The sequence below is a fragment of the Neoarius graeffei genome, chromosome 19, assembly GCF_027579695.1.
Source record: "Neoarius graeffei isolate fNeoGra1 chromosome 19, fNeoGra1.pri, whole genome shotgun sequence".
Lineage (NCBI taxonomy): Eukaryota > Metazoa > Chordata > Actinopteri > Siluriformes > Ariidae > Neoarius > Neoarius graeffei.
The window spans coordinates 57,657,238-57,673,784 of NC_083587.1; the positions used below are offsets into that span (position 1 = coordinate 57,657,238).

At 39.6% G+C, this 16,547-nt stretch overlaps 1 protein-coding gene across 1 annotated transcript in view; it reads right to left on the reverse strand.

Annotated features, from left to right (window-relative positions):
• ube2e2 (ubiquitin-conjugating enzyme E2E 2) overlaps positions 1–16,547 on the reverse strand; it is a 159,932-nt gene that overhangs the window by 3,962 nt on the left and 139,423 nt on the right. The window contains exons 4-5 of the mRNA XM_060900349.1: positions 7,111–7,243; positions 4,498–4,645 (exon numbers count right to left, since the gene is read on the reverse strand). Coding sequence (XP_060756332.1) covers positions 4,498–4,645; positions 7,111–7,243 — 281 coding nt within the window. The remainder of the gene's footprint in view (positions 1–4,497; positions 4,646–7,110; positions 7,244–16,547) is intronic.

Below are 16,547 nucleotides of genomic sequence, written 5' to 3' on the forward strand. Positions count from 1 at the left end.
GGGAGGAGCTCGGAGTAGAGCCGCTGCTCCTCCACATCGAGAGGAACCAGCTGAGGTGGCTCGGGCATCTTTTTCGGATGCCTCCTGGACGCCTCCCTGGGGAGGTGTTCCAGGCATGTCCCCCCGGGAGGAGGCCCCGGGGAAGACCCAGGACACGCTGGAGGGACTATGTCTCTCGGCTGGCCTGGGAACGGCTCGGTGTTCTTCCCGAGGAGCTGACCGAGGTGTCTGGGGAAAGGGAAGTTTGGGCTTCCATGCTTAGACTGCTGCCTCCGCGACCCGGTCCCGGATAAAGCGGAAGAAGACGAGACGATTGCAGAAGCATAATCTCACACTGAAAATTGTAGAAAATTGTAACCCTAAACTCAAGTGAATTTAAAAAAAAAATCCCTGACTAAGAAATAATTATTTTTCATAAAATTACCTGTTCCACAATTATTGGCACCCATAACAATTCCTAGAAAATAAATGTAATTGAAGCATTTCTGCTGTAGTTTATAAAGTTGATCAGAGTATCTAGAAACCTATAATTAGTAATTCATCACATCCTGTGTCCCTGGGGTATAAATATGATGTGACACAGAGACCTATTTCTCTTATCCACTCTTCAACATGGGAAAGACAAGAGAGCACACCATTCAAGTCAGGCAGATATGTGTCGACCTTCATAAGTCAGGCAATGGCTACAAGAAAATCGCCGCTCGCCTACACTGGCCCATATCTACAGTCAGAGGAATCATCAAGAAGTTTAAAACAACTGGAACAGCGGCAAACAAGCCTGGACGAGGATGCAAGTTTATCTTGCCACCACGCACAGTGAGGAGGATGGTAAGAGAAGTAAAAAGTTCTCCAAAGCTCACTGTTCGAGAATTGCATCAAAGAGGAGCATCTTGGGGTCACAAAGTCTCCATAACAACCATCAGGCGCTATCTACACGCCAACAAGCTGTTTGGGAGGCATGCACGGAAAAAGCCTTTTCTCACTTACAAGCATAAACGTAAACGTCTGGAGTTCGCTAAGCGGTACTGGGACTTCAACTGGGACCGTGCGCTTTGGTCAGATGAGACCAAGATAGAGCTTTTTGGCAACAAACACTCTAATACATCACTTAAGAGGAGTATGCGGAAAAGCACCTCATGCCCACTGTGAAGTATGGGGGAGGATCGGTGATGCTGTGGGCCTGTTTCTCTTCCAAAGGCCCCGGGAACCTTGTTAGGGTGCATGGCATCATGAACTCTTTGAAATACCAGGACATTTAAAATCAAAATCTGGTGGCCTCTGCCTGAAAGCTGAAGATGGGTCGTCACTGGGTCTTTCAGCAAGATAATGACCCTAAATATGTGGCCAAATCTACACAAAAATGGTTCACCAGACACAAAATCAAGCTCCTCTCATGGCCATCTCAGTCCCCAGACCTCAACCTAATTGAAAACCTGTGGGGTGAGCTGAAGAGGAGAGTGCATAGGAGAGGACCCAGGACTCTGGATGATTTAGAGAGATTGTGCGAAGAGGAATGGTCGAATATCCCTCTCTCTGTATTCTCCCATCTTGTGAAATGTTATAGGAGAATATTAAGTGCTGTTTTGTTGGCAAAAGGGAGTTGTACAAAGTATTAATGTCAGGGGTGCCAATAATTGTGGCACACATGATTTCATATAAAAGAATTATTTCTTAATGTGGGATTTTTTCCCCCACTGAATAAATGCACTTGAATTAAAAGGTTGGATTTTTCTCTTTTTTTGCACTGTTGTCCTATATTATTAAAAAGAAAGAGAGAATTTATTAGAAGTCTAAGAACATATCCTAATGAGGGGTGCCAATAATTGTGGAGAGCGCTGTATATATATATATATATATATATATATATATATATATATATATATATATATATAAATAAGTCCCCTATCTAGTAATTCCCTATATAGTGAGTAGGGAGTAGTGAACGAGTGAGCGGTTTCGGTCACAGATTATATTCTTTTATTTAGCCATTTCTGTTAAATACTTGATAAAGTGATGTATCTATCTTGATGTGTTCCGCCATTTTGTTCTTCTCTACCCATGGTATATGAGCTGATATCCTAGTAGTAGAGTAATCAGAGCATGCGATTACTCATATCCAGTGAATGAGGATAGAATAATAAGTGATATTTTGGACACAATATGGCCAAAATGTACTGTTTATTTTTGCTTCGCTTGCAGAAACAGATCCTGAAGCATCTACACTCACTTTATAGCACGTCAGAGAGCTGGCTTGCTAACTCACAATGCTTTGTACAACCCCGATTCCAAAAAAGTTGGGACAAAGTACAAATTGTAAATAAAAACGGAATGCAATAATTTACAAATCTCAAAAACTGATATTGTATTCACAATAGAACATAGACAACATATCAAATGTCGAAAGTGAGACATTTTGAAATTTCATGCCAAATATTGGCTCATTTGAAATTTCATGACTGCAACACATCTCAAAAAAGTTGGGACAGGGGCAATAAGAGGCTGGAAAAGTTAAAGGTACCAAAAAGGAACAGCTGGAGGACCAAATTGCAACTCATTAGGTCAATTGGCAATAGGTCATTAACATGACTGGGTATAAAAAGAGCATCTTGGAGAGGTAGCGGCTCTCAGAAGTAAAGATGGGAAGAGGATCACCAATCCCCCTAATTCTGCGCCGACAAATAGTGGAGCAATATCAGAAAGGAGTTCGACAGTGTAAAATTGCAGAGTTTGAACATATCATCATCTACAGTGCATAATATCATCAAAAGATTCAGAGAATCTGGAAGAATCTCTGTGTGTAAGGGTCAAGGCCGGAAAACCATACTGGGTGCCCCTGATCTTCGGGCCCTTAGACGGCACTGCATCACATACAGGCATGCTTCTGTATTGGAAATTACAAAATGGGCTCAGGAATATTTCCAGAGAACATTATCTGTGAACACAATTCACCGTGCCATCCGCCGTTGCCAGCTAAAACTCTATAGTTCAAAGAAGAAGCCGTATCTAAACATGATCCAGAAGCGCAGACGTCTTCTCTGGGCCAAGGCTCATTTAAAATGGACTGTGGCAAAGTGGAAAACTGTTCTGTGGTCAGACGAATCAAAATTTGAAGTTCTTTATGGAAATCAGGGACGCCGTGTCATTCGGACTAAAGAGGAGAAGGACGACCCAAGTTGTTATCGGCGCTCAGTTCAGAAGCCTGCATCTCTGATGGTATGGGGTTGCATTAGTGCGTGTAGCATGGGCAGCTTACACATCTGGAAAGACACCATCAATGCTGAAAGGTATATCCAGGTTCTAGAGCAACATATGCTCCCATCCAGACGACGTCTCTTTCAGGGAAGACCTTGCATTTTCCAACATGACAATGCCAAACCACATACTGCATCAATTACAGCATCATGGCTGCGTAGAAGAAGGGTCCGGGTACTGAACTGGCCAGCCTGCAGTCCAGATCTTTCACCCATAGAAAACATTTGGCGCATCATAAAACGGAAGATACGACAAAAAAGACCTAAGACAGTTGAGCAACTAGAATCCTACATTAGACAAGAATGGGTTAACATTCCTATCCCTAAACTTGAGCAACTTGTCTCCTCAGTCCCCAGATGTTTACAGACTGTTGTAAAGAGAAAAGGGGATGTCTCACAGTGGTAAACATGGCCTTGTCCCAACTTTTTTGAGATGTGTTGTTGTCATGAAATTTAAAATCACCTAATTTTTCTCTTTAAATGATACATTTTCTCAGTTTAAACATTTGATATGTCATCTATGTTCTATTCTGAATAAAATGTGGAATTTTGAAACTTCCACATCATTGCATTCCGTTTTTATTTACAATTTGTACTTTGTCCCAACTTTTTTGGAATCGGGGTTGTACGTTCCCGTTAAAGGTGCTTCTGGTGAAAAGTGTCCCTTCTTCCTCTTCATCTTCATTTCACCAGCTTTCATATTTTAAATCAAAAAAGTCAAAAAGTTACAGTATATTCCTGAAAAGCATCTCTTGCCATGTTTGTAGAAACTGTTTCGAACTAAGAAGTGGGATTTTATGTGACGAATACAGACGAGTGGAGTGTTAGATACACAGTGAGAAGTCCCAGTGTGGTTATAGGAAATAAAATATAAGCACCAAACAATGAATAAAATACTCCAGAACCTGCTGTTATAGGAAAATAATCAACTTTGGACACTGAACAGTAACTGAGTAACTGTGATTCATCACACCACTCTGTCGTTCATTATCTTCCTACAACAGCACACCCCAAGTATTTTATTCCTCCGGTCCGCCATTTTGAATTTGTGAGAATTCAGGGATGGCCTTTTCCAAGATGGAGATTATTGTAATTAAGGATCCTTAGAAGCCCTCTATAGTTATGGTGCAACAAACAAACATCACCTTAACTCATGAAAGGCAAAACGTTGTCTGTTGTTTGCCACTGAAAGCTGCGGTAATTAATTACGATCTGATCAAACGACCTTGAGGTCAAAGCTTGGTACCTGGGTTGCAGTCGGTGAGCAGCGAGCAGATGGACAGCAGCACTTTGGAGATGGTGAGTGCAGGACTCCAGTTGTCCTTCAGGATGTCCAGACAGATCACGCCCTGACTGTTAATGTTGCAGTGATAGATCCGTGTGCGAAATGTTACCTTGGAGAGATGGAGTGATTTAATTAGCCTTAACACAGGTAAGCATTCACAAATTAACCAGATGCATACACACTAATGCTTTTTTTTTTTCAAGGAAGCGATCCAGTGTAAAACTGAAACGAGCTTTAAAGGAGAACTGAAGGCAAATTTTTTATTATCAAAATTCTATTTCTCATATGTCAAAGCAACGGCCGTAAACGAGATTCGTTGAGACCTGTGCGATACATCGTAGGACGGAAGTTTATGGAATCAATTTTGTGCCAAAATGTTCATACAATACTTTTGAAATATCAAACAAAAACGACAAATCAAGATACAAAAAAAAACAAAAAAAGTCAATTTTTTTAGACTGGCAAACAAATTATTCGTGTAATCATGCAAAATATCAGTCTATTACTCTTCAGAAACCTTTTATTTTTGTTCCGCGTCTTTCTCGGTTTTGTTTGACGTAATTTATTTTGGTTGCGATTCCAGCTTTCTCGTTTGCGCTCCCTGACTTTTTGCTTGCAGTTTTGGCACAAACTTCACGTGTGGGTGGGCTGTCCAGGAATGCATTCCCATTGGGTAACTTGTGTTTGACTGACAGCTACGCTCAGCCATTCCCTACTCGGATTCTGGCGGACTGTTTGACGAGTGACCGATCCATTGACGGTAAACAAGGATCGAGTGGACTTCAGTGGCGACTATGATATTGAACTAATTCAACAAAGTGTAAATTCAATATCATAGTCGCCACTGAAGTCCACTCGATCCTTGTTTACCGTCAATGGATCGGTCACTCGTCAAACGGTCCGCCAAAATCCGAGTAGAAAATGGCCGCAACAGCTTCCGGGGGAATGGCTGAGAGTAGCTGTCAGTCAAACACAAGTTAGCCAATGGGAATTCATTCCTGGACAGCCCACCCACACGTAAAGTTTGTGGCAAAACCGCAAGCAAAAAGTCAGGGAGCGCAAACGAGAAAGCTGGAATCGCAACCAAAATAAATGACGTCAAACAAAACTGAGAAAGACGCGGAACAAAAATAAAAGGTTTCTGAAGAGTAATTGATATTTTGCACGATTACATGAATAATTTGTTTGCCAGTCTAAAAAAATTGACTTTTTTTTGTTTTTTTGTATCTTGATTTGTTGTTTTTGTTTGATATTTCAAAAGTATTGTATGAACATTTTGGCACAAAATTGATTCCATAGAAGTAAAACGTACAGTGGAAATCAAAGCGACCGACATGTGCCAACGTTGTCAAAAGACGCGTGCGCCCTCTTTCGAATGCTGATGTAATCAAGCCGGAAGTTTTATTTGTTTTGATAGCAATCAGGAAAGTTTGAAGAAAGTAGGCAGCAGTCGTCATTTAAACTCGTTTTTGTGCAATATTTCGTTTGGAAAACGGTTTTCAAAATGGCGGCGCTGACACCTGGCTGACACTTGACGTTTCGAAGTCTCGCACAAGCCTCATGAAGATCGCACGGATAACCGACGCCTGCCGTGGACCAAACGAACTAAATTCAACACGGCTAAAAACGGAATAGGCCGATTTAGGTATAATATTTAATTGCGATTAGTTGCCAATACGAGTCACGATATAAGGCTACTAAAACCGAAAACGTCCTTGAATAACACGTTAATTAAGAAATAAAGCGAGTTTAAAAATGACTTCAGTTCTCCTTTAAACTAATGACTGATATTTCTTCGTCTTTGGTTCAACCCAACAGATTTATGGGCGCAAGATTAGATTTGTGCTGCGTCACGTTGCTTCATCAACACGCTAAAGGTCTACATCAGCTTTCCACACAGAAATGTGCTGACGTGCTGCACGATGTGTTTTACTGTGGCTCATTGGAAGTGTCGTGGAAATTTATGGTGTCAATTCTCATGCTTGGAAACACAGCAGAGTGGTTTCTTCTCCATGGAAAGACAGGTTTATGGTCCTGCTTCTGGGCTTGGATGAAATTCTTCAGCACCAGCGTAATGGTGCACACAAAACCAACGGATCAGTTACTTTACCTTGAGTTGTGTGTGTGTGGTTTTTGTTTTTTTTTAAAACCCTGAGCTGCTTTGCTCAGAGGAACACTTCATAAATGTAATGCTGATTTATTCAGCGCAACATCTGCATACGTATTGGTGCAAAAATGACACACTTGGATCGATGTGTAATACTTTTCTCAGCCTCCGGATCTGCCTGATTCATCGTGATGCTCTAATTCAGCACTTGTGACTCACTTGCTGGAAAAAAGTCCCACATGAAAACACGTTTTCGAAGATTTAGGGATTAGCAGTAGGCTTTTCGGGGGAACGGAACAAAAAAAAAAATTTCCACATTCCATCTACCACTCTAAAGCATGATGCTTCAGTTTTTCCAGATAATGTTCCTCCTGGTTCAGACAATCCATCATAAAGGATCTTAGAGGGTAAGAAAAATAAATATGCACCTGAAAACTGAAAGAGTGATCGAATGAGTAATCCCTCACCTTGGGTGGTTTAAACGGATAATCAGGTGTGAAGGCGATGTCGAGGAAAAAGACGCCCCCTTCGTACACGGAGCCAGGTGGTCCCAAGATAGTGGATCTCCACTCGTAGATGTTGTCTCCTTTAGGACCGGCACTGTGGACAAAAAACAAGACCTTGTGCTCAATAGTTGACACACAGAGCATGTTTTGTGAGGTTTGAAACACGGCCAAGGCTTCCCTGCACGTCGTGTCTCGGAAAACGTAGCACAGAGCAAGAGGAAAATAATTTACACAGGACGAATGGTTGATTAATGGAAAAGAAAATGACTTCACAGCTACACACACAGCTATTGGTACAAGAGGTTTTAAGAGCTGAAGAAATGCTTCGAGCTGAAGTTAAGGAGGCTGGGAAATGTCAGTGTGGCCCCATGAATAAAAAACATCCAGCGTGTATTTACAGCAAAAAGAGGACTTTTTACTTTATCTTTCGTATTTATCAGATTTAGAACAATCACATGAGATAAAATGAGCAGATTGTGTTGTGTTCAAATGTTAAAAAAAAAAAAATTTACACATCACTTTTTTATAATAATCTTTATTTCTATAGGGGACACACTTTAGCATTGCTGTTCTCCTCGGCACCCTGATACAAAAAAAAAAAAAAGATAATGACAATTATTCCATCCACATTCACTGGATATGAGCAATCGTGCGCTCTGATTGGCTACTCTACTACTAGGCTATCAGCTCATATACCGGGAGTAGAGAAAAACAAAATGGCAGAGCGTGTTGCTGAACCAACCGAGGACGAAATAAAAACTACTCGAAAACAAAATCCCAAAAAATACAAAAAAAAAAAAGGGCAACAAAATACGGAATAAAAGTATTTGATGGTAAGAACATATTTTTTATTTTTCAAGAATCATTTTTATTGCATTTTCACAAATTGCTGCTGTCATTTCGCAGGTTTGTTTGCATTCTAAGCGGAAATCATTTTGTCAGACGTTTTGTATAAAGTTTTTATTTATCGATTTTGAAAAAAAAAATTGCACCGTTTCTCAAAATCCAGTGAATATGGATAGAATAAAACAGTTATTCCACTCAATCTTGTCGTACATGGCTTATAGCTATCAGCTCATGTACGACTCGATTATATGGAATAACTATTAAGCAGATAGAGACTGTGACTAAAATCACAGTAATTTGCACTAGCTGTTACAAACCAGGACGTCTGGTTACCGTACCCTATAGATCCGGAATGATAAAAGAGATAGAGAAAGACGCTTAGTGAGGAAAAAAAATCCCGTTTTCAAGGATCATTCTGATTCAGTGATCCAGATCAGCACCAAAAGTCATAGTACAGTAATTGAGCCCAGAAGTATTCTTCATGTGAAATTTGATGATGATTGGTTGAAACTGAGGGAGAAATAGTGTCCTAAAAACATAATAAAATAATAATAATAATAATAATAATAATAAAGGAGAAAGATCCTGAGTGCAAGGCCCCCCAGAAGCTGAGGGTATGGAGTCCACATGGACCCAGAAACCAAGTAAATCTTGCATCAAATAGAACATTCTTAGCATCTCTTGAAAGAGAAAATTGCTCCCAAAATGTGCATATTTTAATGATTATAGCTTTGTTTTGACGTTAAAACTACCCATCAGTATTTTTCATAATACTGAAAAAAAAACAGATGACTTGAAATCATTTTTCTTACTTATAAACCAACATACATTAATTAAGAACAGTTTAGCTACAACCCCGATTCCAAAAAAGTTGGGACAAAGAACAAATTGTAAATAAAAACGGAATGCAATGATGTGGAAGTTTCAAAATTCCATATTTTATTCAGAATAGAACATAGATGACATATCAAATGTTTAAACTGAGAAAATGTATCATTTAAAGAGAAAAATTAGGTGATTTTAAATTTCATGACAGCAACACATCTCAAAAAAGTTGGGACAAGGCCATGTTTCCCACTGTGAGACATCCCCTTTTCTCTTTACAACAGTCTGTAAACGTCTGGGGACTGAGGAGACAAGTTGCTCAAGTTTAGGGATAGGAATGTTAACCCATTCTTGTCTAATGTAGGATTCTAGTTGCTCAACTGTCTTAGGTCTTTTTTGTTGTATCTTCCGTTTTATGATACGCCAAATGTTTTCTATGGGTGAAAGATCTGGACTGCAGGCTGGCCAGTTCAGTACCCGGACCCTTCTTCTACGCAGCCATGATGCTGTAATTGATGCAGTATGTGGTTTGGCATTGTCATGTTGGAAAATGCAAGGTCTTCCCTGAAAGAGACGTCGTCTGGATGGGAGCATATGTTGCTCTAGAACCTGGATATACCTTTCAGCATTGATGGGGTCTTTCCAGATGTGTAAGCTGCCCATGCCACACGCACTAATGCAACCCCATACCATCAGAGATGCAGGCTTCTGAACTGAGTGCTGATAACAACTTGGGTCGTCCTTCTCCTCTTTAGTCCGAATGACACGGCGTCCCTGATTTCCATAAAGAACTTCAAATTTTGATTCGTCTGACCACAGAACAGTTTTCCACTTTGCCACAGTCCATTTTAAATGAGCCTTGGCCCAGAGAAGACGTCTGCGCTTCTGAATCATGTTTAGATACGGCTTCTTCTTTGAACTATAGAGTTTTGGATGGCACGGTGAATTGTGTTCACAGATAATGTTCTCTGGAAATATTCCTGAGCCCATTTTGTGATTTCCAATACAGAAGCATGCCTGTATGTGATGCAGTGCCGTCTAAGGGCCCGAAGATCACGGGCACCCAGTATGGTTTTCCGGCCTTGACCCTTACGCACAGAGATTCTTCCAGATTCTCTGAATCTTTTGATGATATTATGCACTGTAGATGATGATATGTTCAAACTCTTTGCAATTTTACACTGTCGAGCTCCTTTCTGATATTACTCCACTATTTGTCGGCGCAGAATTAGGGGGATTGGTGATCCTCTTCCCATCTTTACTTCTGAGAGCCGCTGCCACTCCAAGATGCTCTTTTTATACCCAGTCATGTTAATGACCTATTGCCAATTGACCTAATGAGTTGCAATTTGGTCCTCCAGCTGTTCCTTTTTTTTGTATCTTTAACTTTTCCAGCCTCTTATTGCCCCTGTCCCAACTTTGAGATGTGTTGCTGTCATGAAATTTCAAATGAGCCAATATTTGGCATGAAATTTCAAAATGTCTCACTTTCGACATTTGATATGTTGTCTATGTTCTATTGTGAATACAATATCAGTTTTTGAGATTTGTAAATTATTGCATTCCGTTTTTATTTATAATTTGTACTTTGTCCCAACTTTTTTGGAATTGGGGTTGTACATGAATTAAATGATAGATTGAAAATACTGATAGGCATTTCAAGAACCATCGTAAAACCATTTAGAAAATGTATAAAATCAAGTAAAACTATCAATAACATACTTTTGTTTTAAAAAGGTCACTTTAAAACTTGTTTTATTTCTTGCCATTTCTTATATATATGTGTATGTGTGATCATGCTAAATGCATTTACACGATGATCAGCGTGGCAAATTAAAAATACGTTATAACACTAATAAACATGTAGTAAAAAAGTATCATGCATGATCAACAGACAAATATGAAAACAAGCTATAAATCCCTGGTAATCTGTAATTTGACAGTTTTAATTTCACCAGTTCTGCGTGTTTTATTCCCTGCACATGATCGACTGAGCGTGTTCGTCCTCCCGATCCGTATTCTACATCCTGATGGCATAACGTGCAGTCCGCCTTGCCTGGTTCCTTGATCTTTCGGATGTGTTCATAAAGATGCTTGTTTCCGACTTTAAATTCCAGCCGCCGCCAATTCCACGGATTCTTGATACCGTTTTCCTTGTCTACTTTTTTCACATCGTCATTATCGCCATCCTCCCTCTGTACAATGTCTCTCCGTGACACATACATACCGAAAAAATCTTTTATTATCACTTAATCGCAAGCTATATTGTCAACACGTGTTTGAAAAGAGCAATCCAAAAATGGTAAGAAAGAAATGGCACTGCGTCGTAAAACGGTCTACGACGTCGTAAAATACAGACACACTTGGCGTTAGATTTTCCCCTCATCCAGTAAACAATGAACTCGTCGGCAATTACGGTCCCCAACCATTAGCAGAATACCCTCTGCCCCCTACATTTTTATTTATTTTTTTTTGCAAAAATACATGATTTACAAAAATGGTATTTTTGCGCTCAAATCCACGGAATTCCATGAATCCGCAGATTTTTCACAGCCCTGAGAGTAACAATTTGTGCCAGTACTGCTAGCACAAATTAATTATTTACAATAAAGACACAATATCAAACGATTATAATGTGCAATAGTGAGTCTTAAAATATATGCACTAGTAGGTATAAGGAACTAATTCATTTTTAAATTTAAAAAATTTACATCATTTAGACGTCTCTTGAATGTTTGAAACGAGTCTGAGTTCTGTAAGTCACAGGGCACAGAGTTCCACAGTTCTATACTTGTGTATTAAAATGTGCGCTTTAAATAATTTGTTCTTGGATTGGGGGGAATGAAGTCGTCTTTCTGTCTTGTGTTGCAACTGTGGAAATCGGAATGACGCATATTGTTTGTGTCAATTCCTTCGAGTTCGTTGTTTAAAGCATATACGCAGAACCATGGCCTCACTTTCGTTTATAAATGCCTTGAGACCTCAAGAATGGCACAGGAATAGTTTTAAGTGTTAACAATAAATCTATTATAGTAATTTTTATGATTAAAGTGATTTATATAGGTAGCGGTCTGAGTGAATGACCTTGACGTCCGTAACGTCACAGCAGGAAGTCTATCGGTCTCATCGCCATTTCCGCTATACTAAAACACAGAGCTGACTGCAACACCGATCCTCCATTTTGAGCTAATTTATCGCCATGCCACGTAGATGTGTTGCTGGCGGGTGTAGCAACATGATAGAAGCTGGATTTACGTTGCATTCTCGCATTTTGCGAGAAGTTCACGGGCACATCGGGCGCCTACGAAGTGGTCTGCACATTTTACTGAAGACTTGTACGAAACCTCTGATCTGTTGAGGAGCGTTGGCTATAAGCCCGTACTGAAAGAGGGTGCAGTACCAACAATTAAAGAAAAAGAAAACTACAAGAAAAGGAATTTATTTTATTTATTTTTTAAAAAGGAAAGGGAGTTCAGATGCACCAGTCCTCCCGGAGTGAGCCAAGGGTTGTTGCTAAAACCCGGGACGGAACGGGACGGGACATATTGCTCGGGAAAGGCAAGTTTATTTATATAGTGCATTTCATACACAGTGGCAGTTCAATGTGCTTTACAGAAGTAAAAGCAAAACAGTAAGCAATAGAAAATAAAATTACATAAAATAAATGGGGAAGAAGAGAGAAAAAAATAATAAGAATTAAACAATAGTAGAAATAAAATAATAAAATGAAGTAAAAGTTCAGTAAAAAACAGCAGAATAAAATAGAATAAAAGTTAAGTAAAGTTTAAAACATGCAGAGACTGTAAAAGTTAAGTAAAGTTTAAAGCCCCGTCTACACGAGCATACATTTGTCCATGGACATCGTCATACAAATGTATGATGTTGTTCATGGACAAATGTATAATCGTGTGGACGGTTTTCCCAACAAACTTGAACAACGTCATACTTGTATGACGTTGTATGATGTTGTTCAAATTTTTAGAATCGTGTTTCTACTTTCCAACAAATGTTCACAACATCTTCCAACATTTTGGGTCATCCACCAATCAGACTGTTAATTCGGGTCATGTGATCTACACTGCCTGTCATGTAACAATCTGATTGGTGGATGACCCAAAATGTTGTAAGATGTTGTGAACATTTGTATGACGTTGTTCAAGTTTGTTGGGAAAACCGTCCACACGATTATACATTTGTATGACGATGTCCATGGACAAATGTACGATCGTGTAGACGGGGCTTAAAACATGTAAAGATGAGGATATTTATCAGTTAGCAGAAAGCATCTGAGAACAGCTTGGTCTTTAATCTAGATTTGAAGCTGCCAACAGCAGGAGCATTTTTGATGTCCTCTGGGAGTTGGTTCCATAGCTGTACTGCATAGTAGCTAAAAGCTGCTTCACCACACTTTGCTTTAACAACAGGTGTTACCAGTAAATGTTGCTGCTGCGATCTGGTAGATCTGATTGGGTTCGGCCGCTGCAACATATCAGAGAGGTAACTGGGCCCTGTACCATTTAGAGATTTGTACACCAGCAGCAATGCTTTAAAGTCAATTCTGTAGCTTACTGGAAGCCAGTGAAGGGACCTTAGAATTGGAGTAATGTGCTCTGTTCTTTTTGTTCGTGTGAGAACCCTAGCCGCTGCATTTTGAACCAGCTAAAGTCGTTTGATGGTCTTTTTTGGCAGGCCTGTGAAAAGGCCATTGCAGTAGTCAACCCTACTAGAGATGAAGGCATGTATAAGTTTTTCCAGATCATTTTTTGACACAAGTCCTCTTAGTTTGGAAATGTTTTTTAGGTGATAAAATGCCGATTTAGTGATTGCTTTCATATGACTGTCAAAGTTTAGCTCGCTGTCAATGAAAACACCAAGATTTTTAACCATTTCTTTAGTTTTAATCCCCTTTGGGTCAAGAATAGTGGTAATCCTGAGTCTTTCATCTTTTTTTCCCCAAATAGAATTACTTCTGTTTTATCTGTGTTCAGCTGAAGAAAATTTTGTGACATCCAGTTGTTGATTTGGTCGATACACTGGTAGAGACATTCAAGGGGGGCATAATCATTAGGTGATAGAGCAAAATAAATGTGGGTGTCATCCGCATAGCAGTGATACAAAATTGAGTTGTTCTTGATAATTTGTCCAAGTGGGAGCATATTAAAGGTTGAATAGTAATGGTCCAAGGATCGACCCCTGGGGGACACCACATGTCAAGGACATTGATGTTGAGGTACAATTTCCCATGGTAACAAAGAAGCTTCTATCTTTTAAGTATGATTTTAACCAATTGATAACTTTACCAGTCAACCCAACCCAGTGTTCAAGTCGATATAGCAGTATGTTGTGATCAACAGTATCAAAAGCTGCACTGAGGTCCAGTAACACCAGGACCGATGTTTTGCCTGCATCGGTATTAAGACGTATGTCATTTATAACTTTAATCAGCGCTGTTTCAGTGCTGTGATTGGCACGAAATCCTGACTGAAAGTTATCAAAGCAGCTGTTTGATATCAAGAAGGCAGTTAATTGATTGAAGACAATTTTTTCAAGGATTTTCCCGATGAATGGTAGATTTGATATTGGCCTGTAGTTGTTCAATACTGAAGCATCCAGGTTATTCTTTTTAAGGAGGGGCTTTACAACGGCTTTTTTTCAGGGACACAGGAACAATGCCAGTCTCTAGGGATGTATTTATGATCTGAAGCACATCTGTAATTATGAGGTGAAGAACAGACTTAAAAAAGTTGGTGGGCAGAATGTCCAATTCAGATGTTGAGGAACTGAGATTTTGTCCAGTTTTTTCAAGAGTCTCGTAATCAAATCAAACAAAATTCTGACATCGTGTTGAAATTGTCTGTCTGTGTCACTGGTGATTGCAGCTTTTCAGTTATTTGCAACCGAGATATATTATGAGCAATATTCTGCCGTATTTTATCAATTTTACCTTTGAAGAAGGATGCAAACTCATTGCATTTATTAACTGAGAGAAGTTCAGGTGCTAATTGTGGTGGGGGATTAGTTAGCTTCTCTACTGTTGAAAATAGCACACGGGCATTGCTCATATTCCTGTTGATGTTGGAGAAGAAAGACTGTCTTGCTTTACGAATTTCATAATTATATTTACAAAGCATCTCTTTATGGATTTGATAATGGATGTGAAGTTTAGATTTGCGCCATTTTCTTTCAGTCTTCCTACATTCTCTCTTTAGCAGTTTAACAGATGGGTATTGCTTCCATGGTGCTTTCTGCTTGTCATTAACTCTTTTGATTTTGAATGGAGTGACCTTCCTCGGGCAGTGACCTCCCTGCAGTTGTTGCTAAAACCGGTGACATCTCGTTCCGTCCCAGGTTTTAGTAATTGCCTGAGCCCAGCAGTAATGGCGGAGTACACAGTATGAAGAAAAGTGAATGAGTGGAGTAGCCGTCTGATTTCTAAACTGGATATTGCTGCCATCTCTCCCTTACGTGGAAGAAGTGAATGAACGGAGAACTGAACGAACAACTGAAAGTCAGATTGTTTCAAAAACAATTGGCCACAAGATCAGCCTTCAAGAAGCGAGAACACAGACGAGTAAGCTCTGACTCTGATTTGGATAAAAAAAACAACATGTTGTTTACCTGCATTTAGATTAATACATGTAACTTGTATTGTGTGTATAAGTTACCGGTATAAGATTATTTAATTTGCTTCAGAATGTGATTGTCTCAGTTCATCTGATTATTTAATTAGCCTTTTACGTTTTATCAGTGAAAATGCATGCGTGTTGCACAAGTTATAACACCCATCCTGTTTTAACGAGAGTCAACCCACAATCAATGAAGTCAAATCAGTCTTAGTTGAGCAAGTCGGTAACGGCATTTCTTACTTTCACCATAAATTTTTATTTATATGACTTTGGTCTACAGCTGTCAAAGGCCTCGGCCTTAAAACCGGTTCCCGCAATGACGTCACGCACTCAGGGCTGGCTGGCTCAGCAGGACAGTTCGAATGCCAACTTTGCGCTCGATTTTAACTCTCAAAAATATATATTTTTAAATTCCCATTTATGCAGCGTACAAGAGTCAAGGATGGAGATACTATCCACTCAGAAATGTATTTAAAAATAAAGGTTCTGCGTATCTCCTTTAAGCACTTTTACATTCTACCACCGACGGTTCCACTGCACGCCAAAAACAGGGAAGGAATTGATTTTCAGGTTTTATCAGTGTTGCACAGTAACGAAGTAAAAATACTTCACTACTGTACTTAAGTACATTTTGGGAGATTTTGTACTTTACTTGAGTTTTCAAATTTTTGAGAAATTTTTACTTCACTATATTTTTTAACTTAATTGCATACTTTTACTCCGATACATTTTCAAAGAGCTGTTTAGTTACTTGTTACAAAAAAAGAAAGGAAAAAAACGTGTTTTAACCCCACTGACTGCAACGAAGTCAGGACGTGCCTGGGCTTGTTCACCACTTGCGCATGACAACCAGTAGGCTACACCTGTTGGCTTCACGCAGTAAGCAGTATTGGTGGGACATGGTGATTCATTTCCGCCAGTTCGTTCATGTCGGTCAGTTCAGCAAAGAAATTCGTTCGTTCAGTTCGTTCACTCGTTCATTTTGATGATGTCACACCAAAACGGCACAACAATGGCTGTCGTCCGAAGTTTAGTTCATCTTGAGTGAACGAGAGGCGGCAGAGGTGCCATCCACAATAGATTTTCATACATTACAATGTG